The sequence below is a fragment of the Natator depressus genome, chromosome 2 (assembly GCF_965152275.1).
Source record: "Natator depressus isolate rNatDep1 chromosome 2, rNatDep2.hap1, whole genome shotgun sequence".
Classification (NCBI taxonomy): Eukaryota; Metazoa; Chordata; order Testudines; family Cheloniidae; genus Natator; species Natator depressus.
In genome coordinates, this window is record NC_134235.1 from 178524584 (window position 1) to 178541272 (window position 16689).

Consider the following 16689-nt stretch of genomic DNA (forward strand, 5'->3'; position numbering starts at 1 on the left):
AGCTCTCCACTTCCCTTTCCTGTCTTGAGCCTTAATCAGAAGATCCCTAAACTGGCAAAGAGTGGGATTGTAACAGGATGTAAAGAAAGAGGACCTACACATTCTCAAACTAAGAGGCCATAAAGGTAGTGTGATGGCACAGTAGGTATGCTTCCTGATCTCTAAAAATGCATTTATTCTAGACTCTGAAAACATTTCATCTGATTACTGAGCTGGAATATACTTTTGGGAAAATAATGCCCTTTAGAAATCAGTCAGAGAAAGTTTATGACAACAAAACAAAACAAAAAGGATTTTCTAAGCCAACAGCAGCGCTAATTGGTGCTGTGTTCACAGGCAAAGATGTAGTTACATATGTGCAGTAAAGAATCCATTTTGCAGGGTTAAATGTAGTATCTAATACTTGAGAGGGACTAGGACATTTTAGCAGCACAGAAGATGCTGGATATTAAGAGAAGATAGGAGGAAATTTCATTTTGAAATTCTATACCTCTTAATTTTGAATAGGAAGTTGAGAATACCATGTTAGAATGTGAGCAGCATTATTAAGCAGTAATTTGGATCCACAGCAGGTACTCGAGATTTGAAAGCTTTGGTGGACTTACATGTCTGAGAGGAAACAAGGGGTTGGGTTTTTTGGCTCCCCTTCATGTTCCCCCATCACTGACATAACCCGGAGATCTGTTACCCTCAGTTAACAAGTACATTAGGAGAGATGTCACAATCAAAGCAAGAATTAAAGCAGTTCAAATCAAACACCACAAAAGTTCGGTGGGCCAGATCGTTCACTGGTAGAAATCTGCATACGTATCTCCATTGACTAGAGTGGAGATACACCAATTTATACCCGCTTAGGATCTGGAGATTAAAGAGGTCTCTGCTGAGTACTAGTTTGGGGGGTCTTCTGATTGAGACTCCGGAGGGAGAAGGAACGGAGAGTTTACCTATGGATGAAAGGCTCTACACAACAGATGCAAAGACAAATGGAGAGCTGTGCCTTTTAGTAGTGTACAAATGCATAACTCTTCAGAGGAACAAGACAAACGGTGAAACGTCTACTGATTATTTATTAATCATGGATGCACTATCTGATGCATCCAGAATATCTACCATTACTGACAAATGTTAATCCTTTGCCCAGAGAGGCAGATTTCCCAGATTTTTTACTGTTTTACCTGCTTTTTCTCTGTCTTGTTGTAAATCTTCACTTGTAGACAAGCTGTAAATATAAGATGTGCTTTTTAAAAAGAAGGAATTAAATTGCCATAAAAAGCATGACACTCAGCTGCTTTTTCATTAAATAGGTATGGTAGGGGGATGCAGTTTCATAGAAAAGTACAGCACTAGGCATTCAATGTATGTTAGAGCTGCCATGTATGTATGGTGTTGAGGAAAATGCTCCCTGTGCCCAACTTAATTCCTACTAGTACTTGCCCCCTCCCCTGCTCCCCAACTTACAGAGACCTTAATTAAGCACTAAGGGTCCAATCTTGCAGTCCTTGCTATAGACAAAGCCTCTGTTTATGTCCATGAAAATTTTGCCTAAGGAAAACATGCAGTTTATGGTCCTAAATCTATCAAGGGCTAAAATTATGGCTTCCCCTGTCCACACGGACTAGCGAGGGAAGAGGTTGAACAACGTCTTACCCTTTTGAGGAGGCACCCACACAGGAGGCAGCCACAATCTGGTTCCCACTAGATCCAATATGTGTGGTGGGGTGGTCACTAGCTTGCAATACTGTACTAAATGACCAAGTGGGGCATGGCTGGGTGGGACAGGCCATGGTGACGGTCCTGCCCACGCTAAGCCTAGAAGGTGCTGGCATGACTAAATAGGACGAATGCTTCTTACATCCTTTTATACTCATCACCATGTCCCCAGACACTGTTCCTAAGTCTGTGCCATTCCTTCTCCTCCCCGGTGCAATTCTGCCTATGAAGAGGCGGAATGCAGTTCTAGTTACTGAAACACCATATCCACGGGGCTATTGGCTACAACTGAGCAAAATTCAGAATTTATGTCCCATGGGAAATTCCAATATTTGTTTTCCTCACAAATTGGATAAAACAGCAAAATCTTACTTTTTCTCATGGAACAAAATATTCTGAAAAATGTTGATTTGGAAATGTTGAAACATTTTCTATAGAAACAAAACATTTCAACAGTCCCGAAATGGAAATGTTCAGTTTGGGATTGTTGAACTGATCCAAAGAGCTTCATTTTAAGTCAATTCAGCATTGCACCCATTGTGGTGCATTGTCTCATGAGAGCTGTAATTTGGAAGTCTGATGCCCCTATTCTTTTCTATAAACCAGACTCCCTCGGCAGAGAACAACTCCCATGATCCACCTAAATCACGTGACTCCCATGATGCATCATACAGCATTTTTGGAGGTGTAGCCCCCCAACCCATATGAGAGAATGGGAAACTGCACTACAACTCCCATGAGGCAATGCACCATGATAGGGAAATATAGTTGAATGTTGAATTGATTCAAAACAAACCATTTTGAACACACCCAAAAATCAGATATTTAGTTTTGATTTTTCCAATGGCAAAATTAAAAATTTTCAGCAAAATTTCAATTTTCCTGCAGAAAATTTCAATATTCAAGAAACTGCATTGTCCATCAGAAAATCCATGGCCAGCTCTACTGTTGCTATCAGTAAGTGCAGAGGCATAATTTGATGATGCAGCAAATACTTATTCAATAACAGGACCAAAACTTACAAGAACCCAGAATCCAGCCAGTGGCGAATATTTTCTTCTTTAGAATCTTCTGAAAATAACAATAAACAAGATACAGGATCACTGGCTCCAGTTGCTGATTGGTTTATAGCCATTTACCACATGACTGAACTGCTTCATTTCCCAGTGCCATTAATCCCAGAATTTGCAAACGCTATCAGGGGAAAGACTGCCAGTAATTTCATTTCAATAACTTGAGTTCTTTCTAAACGGAGTTCCATTGTGCGAGGCACTATACAAAATCATAGTAAGAGACAGTCCCTGCCCCAAAGATGGTACACTCTAAATGGAGAAGATGAATAAAAGGTAGGTGGAAGGAAGGATTATTATCCCCATTTTACATATAGGGAAACTGAGGCACAGAGACCATTATTTAATCACTAAAAATGCTACAACGAAAATCTGATGTATATTAATGCTTTTTTTTTGCTTCTTGATGTTCAGATAAATCATCAGTTTAAAAGATAGCCTAGCCACTGAGTCTTTAATTAATTAGAGGATTAGGATTAAAGTTCAGTGGAAGAGTATTCTCTGGAAGTTCGTGTACTGTCAGATGTTAGACACTGCATTCACCAAAATATAAATAAGAGAGGGTCAGAAAAATACAACAAAAATAAAATTTTAACAAAACCAAAAATTGGGGTGTGGATTTTTCACTGCCCTGAGAAACATAGTTATATTGACCTAATTTCCTAGTGTAGTCCAGGCCTAAAATCAGTTTAAAGCCTACTCAAATTAAACTAGTGCAACATGAATGTAAAGAAGGCCTAGGTTTGTTTTGCATCTTTTCCCACTGTGCAGGCACACTAACAGATCAGGGCCTAAAATGGAAACAAAATACAAAAAAAACCAACCCCTCCCCAAACAGATTTAAAGAAACTAATGTTTAATACACCTTACAAATCCTGGTTGTTTCACAATATATCAACCTATAGACAGAGCTCATCCTTTAGCTCAAGTGGGAGAGGTCTGCATTTCCACAGTGTATGGTTTGGGGTTAACAAAATAGTAGATAAAACACTGATCCCTCTTTTAGCCAATAAACATCAACCAACCAATTAATACCCTGAAACAAATCAGCCTTAAAAAGTAAACCAATAAAATCTAAAAAAGCCACAAAACAAAAACTTACTGCAAGCAGAGTTTACATCCTGAAAAAGAAGAAGTGCCAGGGACTCCATGAAGCCCACTAAGGACTTTGCTATTCCTCTCAGTTTTATGTGGAAGGGGTTCAAATCCAGTATAAAACATTAAAATAACTAGAAATGAAATATAGAATAGACAAGGGACAAGACTGGGGACTGATCTAATGGGAGCAACTGGCAAATGTAGCAGTCAGGCAAACTCAACAAAAATAAAAGGTTTCAGAGTAACAGCCGTGTTAGTCTGTATTCGCAAAAAGAAAAGGAGTACTTGTGGCACCTTAGGGACTAACCAATTTATTTGAGCATAAGCTTTCGTGAGCTACAGCTCACTTCATCAGATGCATACTGTGGAAAGTATAGAAGTTCTTTTCTTTCCACAGTATGCATCCGATGAAGTGAGCTGTAGCTCACGAAAGCTTATGCTCAAATAAATTGGTTAGTCTCTAAGGTGCCACAAGTACTCCTTTTCTTTTTGCAAAAATAAAAGGACTACTTTTATTGGACATTCATATACTCCCCACTTAAGGCTCTTTGGTACGGAAAAACTGTGTGACATGCTTGTTTATAACTTGTATCACCAGAGTTATTAGGAGATAATGCAATAGTATTAATGCTTATTACTGTGTAATTGTTTCACTGGAGTTTGCATATTGTCTACCATGGAATTATTGTAAAATGACACAATTATTTCAATGTAGCAATGTGACTATAAGTCTGATCTTACTGCTAGTGCAGCCTGTGCCTTAGTACTCATGTCATTAGTGCAGTCACTACAGTGCAAGTAAAAATGCCATTATCCTCTGTCATAATAGGCTTTTAAGAATCCCAGGAATGCCATTCCCAGGTCTCACCAAGCTGTGAAAGAGGAAGAGGGTTGTCTACTACAGTTGGAGTCAGAGAATCTTCATCCAGTTGAGTCCATGATGCTTTGGCAGATAACAGGATACCCCTCTTGTTCATTTCACAGGTACTGCTAGTCCCATGGCAGTAAGACTCTGAAGCCATCCCACGGTGCAAGTTTGTGAGCTAAAAAAACAGATACAAAGAAAATCATGTTTAATATATTTTACAAATCCTGGCTCTTTTACAGTATAAGCAACCTACAGACGGAGCTCATCCTTTAGCTCAAGTGGGAGAGGCCTGCATTTCCGCAGTGAATGGTTTGAGGGTTAAGGCACTGGACTGGAGTTCAGGATACCTGGATTCAATGCCTGACTCTACCACAGACTTCCTGTATGAACTTGGGCAAGTCACTTCACCTCTCTGCATCTCAGCTCCCTGTCTGCAACGTGGTTATATTTGAATTGTAAGGTTTTTGGGACAGGGTTTGTTCCTTACTATGTGTGCATACAGTGTCCTGTACAATGTGTCCCTGGTCTCCGATGGTCCTGTAGGGTGCTACTGTAATACAAATTTAAAATATCTCTGCAAGGGGCATTGCAGGCGCATCTCACTCTCTACCAAGCTTAGCATGGTTCAGCTGTTAACCTTCCACATTTCAATCAGCAAATCACCCACTAAGTCTGCAGTAAAAAAAAAGTGGCCCTGATATCATGCCACTGACTGAACCTTCCAAGTGCTGCTGTTCAATCTGCCCACAGACCGCCAATGCAGCAACGTTCTAACAAAGATCACTGTAGTCATGAATCACATTTTCAACAAGATTGTTTTTTTGGTGTGTGTGTGATGACAGATGGAGGCCAGACTGCATGAAAGATTTTAAGAGAGGAGAGAGGATTAAGCCCCATAAGAGCAGCTTTTAAGAGCTTTTTTTATCATAAGAGACAGAGAGGAAAGGAGAGGAAGGGGAACATTGGTTAGGTTCTCTCTCTCGTTTTATAAATTAATCTGGAGATTTTCTCTGTCAAAGACAACACTGGCTTGAGAAAGGCACAGTTTAGCAGGCATTGGGAAAGTCTCCCCTCCTTGCTTTCCTAAGGCACTTCATTTCTATCCACAGTCTCCCCCGGGAAATTCAACCTCTTCTCATGCAGAGAATCTGCCCATCAAGTGGGATTGTAGCCAACAGTGGGGCAGTTTAGTGATGCTTATCGTTTCAAAGCCTAAAGATCCCTTTCAAAGTTTGTTCTGTTAGAGCTACACACAATAAGCCTGGAACTGAACGTAACTGAAAAGGCAGGAGCCTACCAAGCAAAGTGTCTGTAACTGGGGTGTAAAAAAATCCCTCTGTTGTCTGTCTTTTGTGGATGCTGTCAAGGTAAATGAACTGGGATTCTTAACATCCTTTGAAACCACTTTTTTGTTGTTGGCTGAAGCTCATTCATGGAACATTGGCTTACATGACCTGGTCTACCCATTGAGTTCTTTCCTTTCTAAGGTGACCTGGGCACTTCCGAAAGAACTAGAGAGTGAAGTCCTATATTTATGCAGAGAACAGGCCTACTACAGACAATGCCAGCGTGAGCTACCCCATACGGTGCTGCCAGTGTGCTCCTACCCGTTCTTGGAGGGAGTCTAGTCCATTCAAACTCCTTTTGTCCAGATTATGGCAGGCAATGGAGAGGGACATGGGGGGAGGGGGGAGGGGATGGAGAGAGGGAAGAAGAGAACAAAGGAAGCATTTCTCCCACACACTCACACCTTGTGCACAGTCCTAGTCCTGGCACTCTGCGAGGGAAGTAAATTAAACATTCCTCACAGCAAAAAACATTTGGCTCCGTTTCCAAGTGAAGCTATTCTGGATACAGAGTGACCTCCCTCTCTCTCTCCTTGGAAACACAGCAGTGTCTGGGGGTATACATGTGAGGTCTTCTCTATGTGAGCGGTTTTGGCCAACACATTGCAGAGAGACAGGGGTGAAGGACAGAGCTATGCCTTTCCATCTCTGCTTACCTGCTAGGCCGGGGGAGGCAGAGAAGCGGGCATGCAGTGCCCCCTTAGCCCTGTGCCTACAGGCCCAACCTCAGTAGAGGGTGTGCCAGCATATAAGGCAGGGAGATCTAACTTCTCCTTACACTCATGCAAGGCTACACAGCCTGCCTCGCTAATGGGCGCATAGTGAGGATATGGGACGACAGGAACTACTGCCTGCAAGAAAGTGGAGCCTTATGCCTGTCAGAAAAAAAAAAGTGCTGTGAAAAATGCTTTGAAAGTGGGACACACAAAGGATGTAAATGCACACCTTTTACAATGTGGAGAGGGGAATCTCCTTTTTCTCACCGTGACCATTTCCAGCAGAAACAGAAGGTGAGATGCTGTGACACAGATTGCCTGAGGGTAAAGGACAAAAATTCAGATATAGCTTAGTTCAATGTGCTTATTTTCAAGTTTTGTATCTGGGTGGGGGGCAGGGGGAAGGGGACTGATTCTCCTGCACCTTGTGTTGGCCTTTATACCTGGGCAAAATGGGTGTAAAATACTACCAAATCCAAACTGGAGTGTATTTTACCCATTTTCCCCTTGTGTAAATAACTACACAAGGTGCAGGGCAATAGAGAATCAAGCCCTGTATCTGGAGATGTATACAGGTAACTCCCATTAGCCTTAATTATTGTTAGCAACATTAACTTCTTTTCCATGGATAGTGGAAGAGTTCCTTTTGAGTTCATATTAATTATAATACATTATGATTAATCTGACAAGGTACATCTTTTCAGACAAGAATGTCCTCTTGATCACAGTTTGGGAGCCAGAGCCACTCATCATCTACATGTTTTAATTTAACCTATCTCCAGAAGCAAATTTAGCTCTGCAAATCTGTCGATGAAATGAATGACTGGCTAGTTTCCATGTTCTGTGTATTTTATTCATTTGATAAACACATTGGGAACATCTTGGAGGCTCTGTTCACAAAGAAGGCAACAAGGTAGAAGTTAAAGACTCTTGTAAATGAGCTATGTACACAGGTTCTTAACTACACAAAGCAAATAAATAAACAAATAAATACATCTGAAATAACATTTAGACAATTTATGGCAAGTTTTCAGGATGATCAGTCTCACTTAAAGTTGCCAGCACTTAGCAACCCCATTCTCCTTGCCACTGACAATATTTAAATGATTATTTCACAAAAACAAATTACTCTGGAACTCCTTTCATCACACCACATTCATCATGGTACACGTTAACAAACATTTAAAGGAATTAGATAAATACTTGCCAGGTATGAAAACTAGAAATTAGTTGACAAACAGAGACTAATTATTAATGTAAAGATCTCCAAATGGAAAAGTAATGTGCCAGAAGGGTCACTCTCTGGAATGGATATCATTTAATGTTTTTATTGACCATCCAGAGACAGGATACAATTCCACAATCATCAAATCAACTGATAACAGTAAAATGGAGAGGTTTGCATAAAACAGAGGAGGACAGAAACAAACTACAAGACAAGAGCAACACAGTGGCTTGCATGTAATGAAAATCAAACTGATAAATGTAAAGCTAAGCTCCGAAGAAAGTGACATACATCACACAGATATGGATTAGAAGACAGCAGCAAGTCACAGGCACTCCAGTTCAGCTAAGCACTTAAGGACAGGATTAACTTTAAAAACATTAGTAATTCCATCTCCATTCAGCAAAGCACTCAAGCATATTCTTGGGGCCAGAATGATTTACGCATTATAGGAGCAAACTAAGCATACTGTTGCACTCCAACACCATTGTGAAAAAAGCCAATGCTATTTTCAGACATATGTGTTGGGATCATAACAAGTTATGTATAGCCTGGGATGTGTAAGTGGAATACTACATATAGTTCTAAACTGATCACCTCCATTTAGGAAGGATTAAAAAAATGAGAGCATCCCCTCCCCCCCAAAATGGCCTATTATTACTTTGAAAGTATTTATAGAATAGAATCATGTTCACCACCCTGAGTCTTCTCTCTTCTCTATATACCAATATATAGCTCCATCAGGTGAATGGAGCACAATTTACCTAACCTAGTAAAAAAAAGAAAGAAGACACAGGATGCACAATGGCAGGCGCAGAAGGGGAGCGACATAGGTTGTAGCATGCACTTTCCTCTAACAAAGCCCTGCCAGCTCCAGGGAGGTGAGCACCAGCAGTGACCAGTCCCAGGGGAAAAAGGAGGAAGATTTCTTGCACCCTCTTTCCCCTCCCTCCAGGCACCTGTGCAGAACTGGTCACAATCTAGCCCTAGAGACAGGATCACACTGGAATCTCAAATTCAAGCCTCCCTCTGCCAAATTTGAAGTGGAGGAGGGTTTCAGCTTCAAATTCCTGGATTTGAATCCACCATTACAGTTTTGGTTCAGATCTCAAACTGGAAGGGACTAATTTTCTGGAGCCTGTTTCCTGCTTGGAGGTGGACCAAGATGGCGGAAATCTTGTGACAACAGCCAATCTAGCAAAATTTCCACATTCTAGGCAGGGAATTCTAGACCTGAACTCTAATTCCAGCTCTGTCCCAGACTTCCTGTATGATTCTGGATACCGTCCTGGGTGCTAGACTTACAAATAAACTTTGGTGTGATGATGGTGCCTAGAAAATCACTGAGTCACAAAGCCTGATTTGGGTATGCAGGCTCCCTATAAAATGAATGGAGGGAGATAGGCACCTTAGAATGGGATTCATAAAAGCCAGTCTGCTAGGAGGCTACTCACTTAAACTAACCAATAGGAGATGTCAAGCCAAGGGGCAAGTGCAAAACTGCACACCACGCTTCTCTCAGAGATGGGCATCTAACTCCAGGCTGAAGGGAGGTGCCTCCCTCTGCTTGGGATTCTTAACTGCAAAAGCTGCCTTGGCATTAGGTGCCTATGCTGATTTTGTAAGCAACAGCTCCCTCACAACTTTTTAACCCAGTAATTCAGGAACTAAGCTGAGATGGGGGAGACCCTGGTTCAAGTCCCCCTCCACCTGAGGGGGAAAAGGGATTTGACTAGGGGTCTCCCACCTTTCAGGAGAGTGTGCTTACCACCAGGCTATGGGATATTCTGATGTGAGGGCTCCCTCAATCTCTCCTGTTCAAGATGTTCCACTGTGGAGAAATAACGGGGAAAAATCATTGGGTGTGAAAGAAAAAGCAACAGTGAAAATGACTTTGTAGCCTGGTGGTTAGAGCACTCCGCTGGGAGATCCAGGATCCAATCTGCCTGCACCAATGACCTTTTAAAAGTATATACACACAGTGGAACAACTTTAACAGGAGAGGCTAAGGGAGCCCCACATCAGAATATCCCTGAGAGGTGGCAGATCCTATCCAAATCTATTCTCTCCCTCTGGCAGAGAGGATATTTGAACCTGGGATCTCCCACATCCCAGGTGAGTACCCTAACCACTGGGCTAAAAGTTATGAGGGAGGACTCCTCCTTGTTTCCCCCAACCTCCAGCCCATTTTGTGTAAGGTCACCTACAGGAGCCTGATTCAGTAGGTAAACTCAGAGCACAGGGATCATGTCCATCCCACACGTGAGTTAGGCATAGGAACACCTATCTTCCCCCAGTTTGTGCATCGCTCTGGGATTCAGGTGTCTGGATACCTGGTGTGGTCTGCAGTGCACATGCTCAGAGGCAGAAAAGTAGGTGTCTAAGGACTGTTTACTACAAAAATTTAGTCTCAGTGATTTTAGATGCCTACAAGATTCGGGTGCAGCTGAGCAGCTGCGATGAGATTCCTAGTGGGGGGCTGATTCTGTGATTTAGCCACCTAAAGCAGCAGTTAGGTAATAAGTCATTTTGTGGATCTAGCCCTCTGTGCCTCAATTTCCCCATGTATACCAAACTATTTTACAGAGACATTGTGATGCTAAATTAATTATTTGTTAAGCGGATTGAAATCCCTATATGACGCTGCTGTAGAAGTGTAAAATATATACTGGGAGCTGAAATAATAATAATATGAAATAATTCCATGGTATGAAATAGATAGGGTGACCAGATGTCCCATTTTTATCGGGACAGTCCCATTTTTGGGGATTTTTTCTTATATAGGTGCCTATTACTCTGCCCCCCCCCGCCCCCCGCCCCCCCGGTCCTGTTTTTTCATAGTTGCTATCTGGTCACCCTAGAAAGAGAAAACTTTAAAAAAAATACAGCAGTTACTCAAAATGGAAAAAAAAATTAAAAAATGCCTAATTTTTATCATGATTTTGTAGCTAAAAATCTGGGGTGAACTACAGGTCACAGTGAAGTCCATGTGAAAACTTCCATTGTCTTTAGTAGGGCCAGGATTTCACTCCTGTTCTTATTAAAGTGGAAGTATGAGTGCAATGTAGGAAAATTAATGCAGCTCTTTGTGAATCAATTCTGTGTTGGCAGCTGAATCATACCATAATGTTACATTTTAATCATAATGATTTAGCTCTTAATTGAGAAGACAGAGCAGAGCAGATGATAAGAACCAACAGCACGCCCTCCCCCCCCCAATTTTTTTTTCCATTTGAAACACACTGTAAAACTGAACAGAGAAGAGAGAAATAGTTGATTTTTAAACCTCTTTGATATTGTCATGAAAGGGAAAGTCTGAAAATTTAGCACAGAGCTCGTGAAACTTGCTACAACCTGTTCACTAGAACAACTAATAAAAAAGCAACAATCTCAAAGGTCTAGCAATTCATTCCATTTGACCAGATTCCATTGCCTTCATTAATAACATTTCTTGGTCAAACAAGTACAATCTACAAGGCTGGGAAAAAGCCAAAGAAATCAAGGCTACAGTTCTTTTAACTGGAACGTAAACCAGAAAAATAAAAACAAAACAGCATTTTTCCATTAAATGGGAAGAACAGAAGGCATTTTGTAGTATAATAAAAACACTTAGCTGCGATCTAACCTGTATTTCTTGCTCCAGCTGTTAATAAAATGGAATTGGTGTCTGGGTGCATCTACATCTGTGCTGTGCTACACACTCAAAGACTGAAAAACCAAGATACGGGAACTTGTGCTCATGGGTCGGCTCTCCAGCCCCCATTAAACTAAAAAAAACAAAACATACAAACAAACAAAAACCCAACACGAAGGGCCAAGAAAGGCTGTTTGCCAACAAGTGGTGTTTGAGTTGACAGTTAAGATGGATGATTGTTTGCTTACCCTCCCTGCCAAAGGAAAGTAGAACCTAGACTAGACATTGTTCCTAATGATGAGAAGACTTAAAAAAAAAAATAAAAAAAATCAGAGTGAAGGGGGTGTGTGAGAGAGAACTGAGACAAATAAAAAAGAAGAAACTGCTTTATTTGCAAGAAATGTATTCCTATCCCTTTAACACAGTGTGACCCTTTGGCACATGCACAAGGGGAAGGATTACACTTCACTAAGGAAGTAATGCAAACTTGTCTTCATTTGGTTACCATGGATATGGTTCTCTTTGATACAAACCCTCCCATTTGCATTGCAAACAATCACAAGCAATGAAGGACACAGAACTTGATATTCAGGATGCACAGCACCTGATCGTCCATGTAAAAGCTCACAAATAAAAAGCCAGACCTATAGACCAGCACTGGTACTTACAATGCAAAAGTTGAAATAAAGGATTTAGGTTTCAGATTCTTAAGTAACAGATACATTCGTTCGTGCTTGAGAATTTGTAACCAGCAAATGACATCTCTACTGATATCTAGTTTTGAACTGTAGTTTCGGTTTGTTTTTTTTCCAATTTAGTAGCTACTTGGCACCATGGTTGTATAAATCATTTGATATTTTCGAAGTACTAGATTTCTATCAATACTGGAATGGAAATGAAAATGGCAACGTTGTATTTTCATTATTGTTATTTGTTACTGGTATTACCATCATGCCTAGCAGCCCTAGACATAGACCAAGACCCAAATGTGCAAGATGCTGTACGAGCTAAAAGAATAAAATGAAAAATCCCTTAAACAGAGGTACAGGGATCCAGTCTGAATGCATTGTAGCAAATAGCACAATGAAAAACTGTCATTTGCCCCCAAAAGGAATGGCACATAATTGATTACTAGTAATTCTGTTTATTAACTAAAATTTAGCTATCATTATAGTCATTAAGTCCAGCACATCATTTTTATTCCATGTCATACCAGATACAAAGGGTCCAATCCTGCTCCCATTGATGTAAATACCCAAATTCCCATAGCTTTCAGCCCGAGCAGAACCGGGCCCCAAATCTGTCAGTCCATGTCAGTTATTACAAGAACCTACTAAGGGTTTCTCATTTCAAAGGATCTGATACAGTTTAAAAAGGAATTTTATACAGACATTTGGCTAAAAATGCTGTTTAGTCACTTGGGGTTCGATTGTGCCAGTCAGATCACCCCAAAGAAAGCAGAAAGAGAGGGGCCTCCCTGACTCCCCCCAATGTATAGGGGAGCACACAAACTGCTGCATCACTAATGGCTGCAGCATGGTCTCCTTTGTGTGGCCAGCCAGCTTTGCCAATGTAGGTGGAGCGAGGAGGGCAGAGCCATGGCTGCCTAATCTCCACCCCTTCCCTGCACCATCTGAGGTACTGTCTTCCCCCAGAGGAGTAAATTAGGGCTGCAATTCTGCCCAAGCCTTACATGTGCCATGCAAGGCAAAGGAGGCGCCTTCCTCCCTTCCCTCTCAGATACACCATTGGAGCCTCAGAAGAGCTATGCAGAATCTAGCCCTGGGAAAAGAACAGCTGATTCAGAATGTAAAGCAAGACTACATCACAATTATTTACTCCTTAGGGCGTTCTGTGCCAAAAAGTTAAAAATTGTGCACCAAAAAAATAAAAATTCTGTGCACAATATTTTAGAATTCTGCAAGTTTTATTTGTCAAATACATGTGGAGGATCCAGCTTGGCATTGAGGAGCACAGGCCACTGACTGCACAGAGGTCAGAGATCACTGTGCAGCTCCCCCTGGGACATGGACTCAGTGGTGAGTCTGCACCCAACCCTGACACAGTACAAGGACCGGGCCTGTCCCAGAAACACCCCAGGGCCCTGCCCCTCCATGCCAGGTGCACCAAGTGTGGGCAGGCAGGCTAAGCAAGGCAGGATCCAAATGTGGAGGGCTTAATGTGGGGGGATCCAGGTGTGGGTTGAGAGGGTTCTGTGTGGGGCAATCCGGGTGTGGGCAGCTCAGTGGAGGATGTGGGTATGGGGGGATCTGGATGCACAGGGGCTTGTTTGGGGGTTCTGGGTGCAACAGTAATGGGACTCGGCGGGGGGGGTCCAGGTGAAGGTGATTGGGGCTCAGCTGTGGGGTCTGGGTATCAGAGGGATAGAGCTTGGCAGCGGAGTCTGGGTGTGGGGGGCTCAGTGGGAGGGTCCAGATGAGGGAGTAGGGCTTAGTAGGGTGGGGATCCAGGTGCAGCTGGTTGGGGCTCAGTGTGTGTGTGGGGGGAATCCAGGTGGTTCATCAGGGTGATCCAGGTGCTTGGGGAGTGGGGCTTATCGGGGGAGTTCTGAGTGTGGGGGCGTGAGGCTCAGTGGGAGGGTCTGTGTATGAGGAGGTCTGGATGCATGCAAGTTGGGTGGATGGGGGAGCAGCTCCCTGTACAGGGATTCCTCCCCCTGCCTCTGAGAAGCGATGGGTGCAGGAAGCAGGGTGAGGAGGCGTTGGTTGCAGAGCTTCCTGAAGTTGGGGGAGAAATCTGAGGGTGGGTCTGACCCAACCCTGGATGCCGTGCAGGGAAAGAGGAGTCCTGTCCTCCCCAGTCCAGCTGGGACTAGCAGCTGAGCCCAGTGCAGGGTAGGAGCCACCGCCAGGTCTTTCCCAGTCCCGTCCTCTACCCCACAGTGATTTACCTCTCTGCCAGCTGCCCTGGGCACCCAAAACATACTGTAGGGGAGGGTCACATGACCGCTGTTGTGGCTTCCCTTTGCTTCCCCATCAGAAACTCATTTTTCTGTGGGGAAGCAAAGAAATCTGCAGGGGACATAAATTCTGTGCATGCACAGTGGCACAGAATTCCCCCAGGAGTAACAATTTAGGACAGATAATGAGGACCTGGGAAACTCCAGGGGAGATTCAGGGAGGTAAAATGTAATTACCAGAATTGGAAATTGACCAGGACAACAGGCATAGACATCCTGACTTGAATAAAATGTGTTATAGGATCTTCAGATAGCAGAATTTCAGTTTGTTGAACATTCCAAGAGCGAACAGGACCCCTAATGCCTGCTAAGACATTAATTCCATACTGACTTGGGGCAGAGTGCCACTTACTGTATGATGTTCTGTCTGGGAAGCTTAGCCCTTAAAGGCACAGTCCCCACTACCACAACTGAATCCAGATCATCACTATCTGCAACAATTGGGTTTTCTCATCCAGCCCAGCAGGTCTGCTGAGATTTGACATGGAAGAAGCTAGAAAGGGGAGAGGAGAGAATTGCTTGGTATATAAAGAGTGGGTCCAATTCTCCTCTCACAGGAACCAGTTTTACACCAGTGTAGCTCTAGTGACTTCCATGGATTTGCTCCCTGTTTATATTGGTGCAAGTGAGAGGAGAATAAGACCCAATATGTTTCTTCCTCCTCCCCATCCAGATGTGTTTTGCTTTTCATTTTCTTCTAAACTTGGGAGCTGGCACCATGCCTAGTCCAGCATGTGTTTTTACAACTATATTCGCAGAAAGCTAAAGTCAACTGCTATTGTATTACTGAGCAAATACGGCAAGAAAATAAAGAGCGGGAAGCTTTGCAAAAGGGTTGGAGTTTTATTGTTTGTTTTTTAGCTGACCTCTTACTTTACATTGGGGGCCCAGTTCTCAGATGTGAGCATCTACCTGGTTGCTGAAACATTCACTTTAGGGCCTGATCCAGTGAGGCTTTGAATGTCCCTCATGAGATGCTCAGTGCCATTTTCAGGAGGTGCTTGGCACCTTGCAGGACCAAGACTTTCAGATACTCCAGTGCACATTTTAGGCACCTCCCACGGCCTTAGTGATAACTTCCCCTCAGTAGGACTTTCCCTCTGCCAACCCCTCTAGGTGAGCACACAGTGTGGGGAAGAATGGGGAAAGGAACAGACCCAAAGACCCTTCCTCCACCCTTGCATGGCCTGAGAAAAGCCTGCACAATTAGACACTGCATTCAGGGGAGTTACTCTGTTGCTACTCTTCCAGGGCACACAGCATTGCAAAGAGGACATGGCCCACCTTTCCTTTCACACTGGCCCATAAATCAGGACAAGACAGCAGAGGAAGGTAGGCTGGACTCTATAAAGGGGTACAGCAGCAGGACAAGAGCTCCCCCTGCCTACCAAGGAGTTCCCTATTGCACAACACATCCCCGTTCTCCCCCAAAGCAGTGCAGCAGAGCTTCCACCCCAATTCACAGCTGGGCCTGGCAGGCATGTCTAGGCCAGTGTTTTCAGCATTGCAGGTATTCCCTATAGCAAGGGCAGGGAAGTATAGCAAATACTGAGGTAAACTTTTCCTTGTCACTCAGGCAAAATTGGCAAGTGCTGACTGTCGTCCGCAAAGGCAGAACCTGGCCCTCTAACATAGGTGCTTGAAAATTATTGGGCTCATACTTTAAAATTTTCAGTTCCAATACTTCGGTCCCATAAGCAGAGTCCTTTCCTTCCTCCCCATTTTCCATTGCTATGAAATTAATTTTGAAATGCTCCTGTAGGCATCTTTTTGTTTTGTTTTTTTGAATGGCAAATTTACCAGCCAGTAACACAAACTTTTAAAACTCTAGTAGCATGGCAAATTAATTAAATGAAATAGTCAGTCTGAGTGGATAATCCATTGAGAAAAGGTGTTACCCCAACACCTCTGAAATAACTTTGGTCTAGATCCTCCACCCAGTAGATCAGTTCCCTGTGACTATTCAGAGATATATCCACTTACTTGAGTGACAAAAAACGTGTGGTTCTTTTTAATTCTGTTAGTCCTGCAGAGGCATCACC

At 42.9% G+C, this 16689-nt stretch overlaps 1 protein-coding gene across 6 annotated transcripts in view; it reads right to left on the bottom strand.

Moving 5' to 3' along the window:
- Positions 1-11883, bottom strand: part of ITPRID1 (ITPR interacting domain containing 1) — a 60339-nt gene extending 48456 nt beyond the window's left edge. For 2 of the 6 annotated variants that reach the window (XM_074945391.1, XM_074945386.1), the window contains exons 1-4: positions 11659-11883; positions 4747-4921; positions 2733-2781; positions 1176-1219 (exon numbers count right to left, since the gene is read on the bottom strand). In XM_074945391.1, coding sequence (XP_074801492.1) covers positions 1176-1219; positions 2733-2781; positions 4747-4900 — 247 coding nt within the window. In that variant the 5' untranslated portion in view covers positions 4901-4921; positions 11659-11883. Of the gene's footprint in view, positions 1-1175; positions 1220-2732; positions 2782-4746; positions 4922-7037; positions 7127-9801; positions 9865-11658 lie in introns of all 6 variants that reach the window. The other 4 variants (XM_074945387.1, XM_074945389.1, XM_074945388.1 and 1 more) reach the window with 4 other exon arrangements.
- Between the last annotated feature and the right edge of the window lie 4806 nt (positions 11884-16689).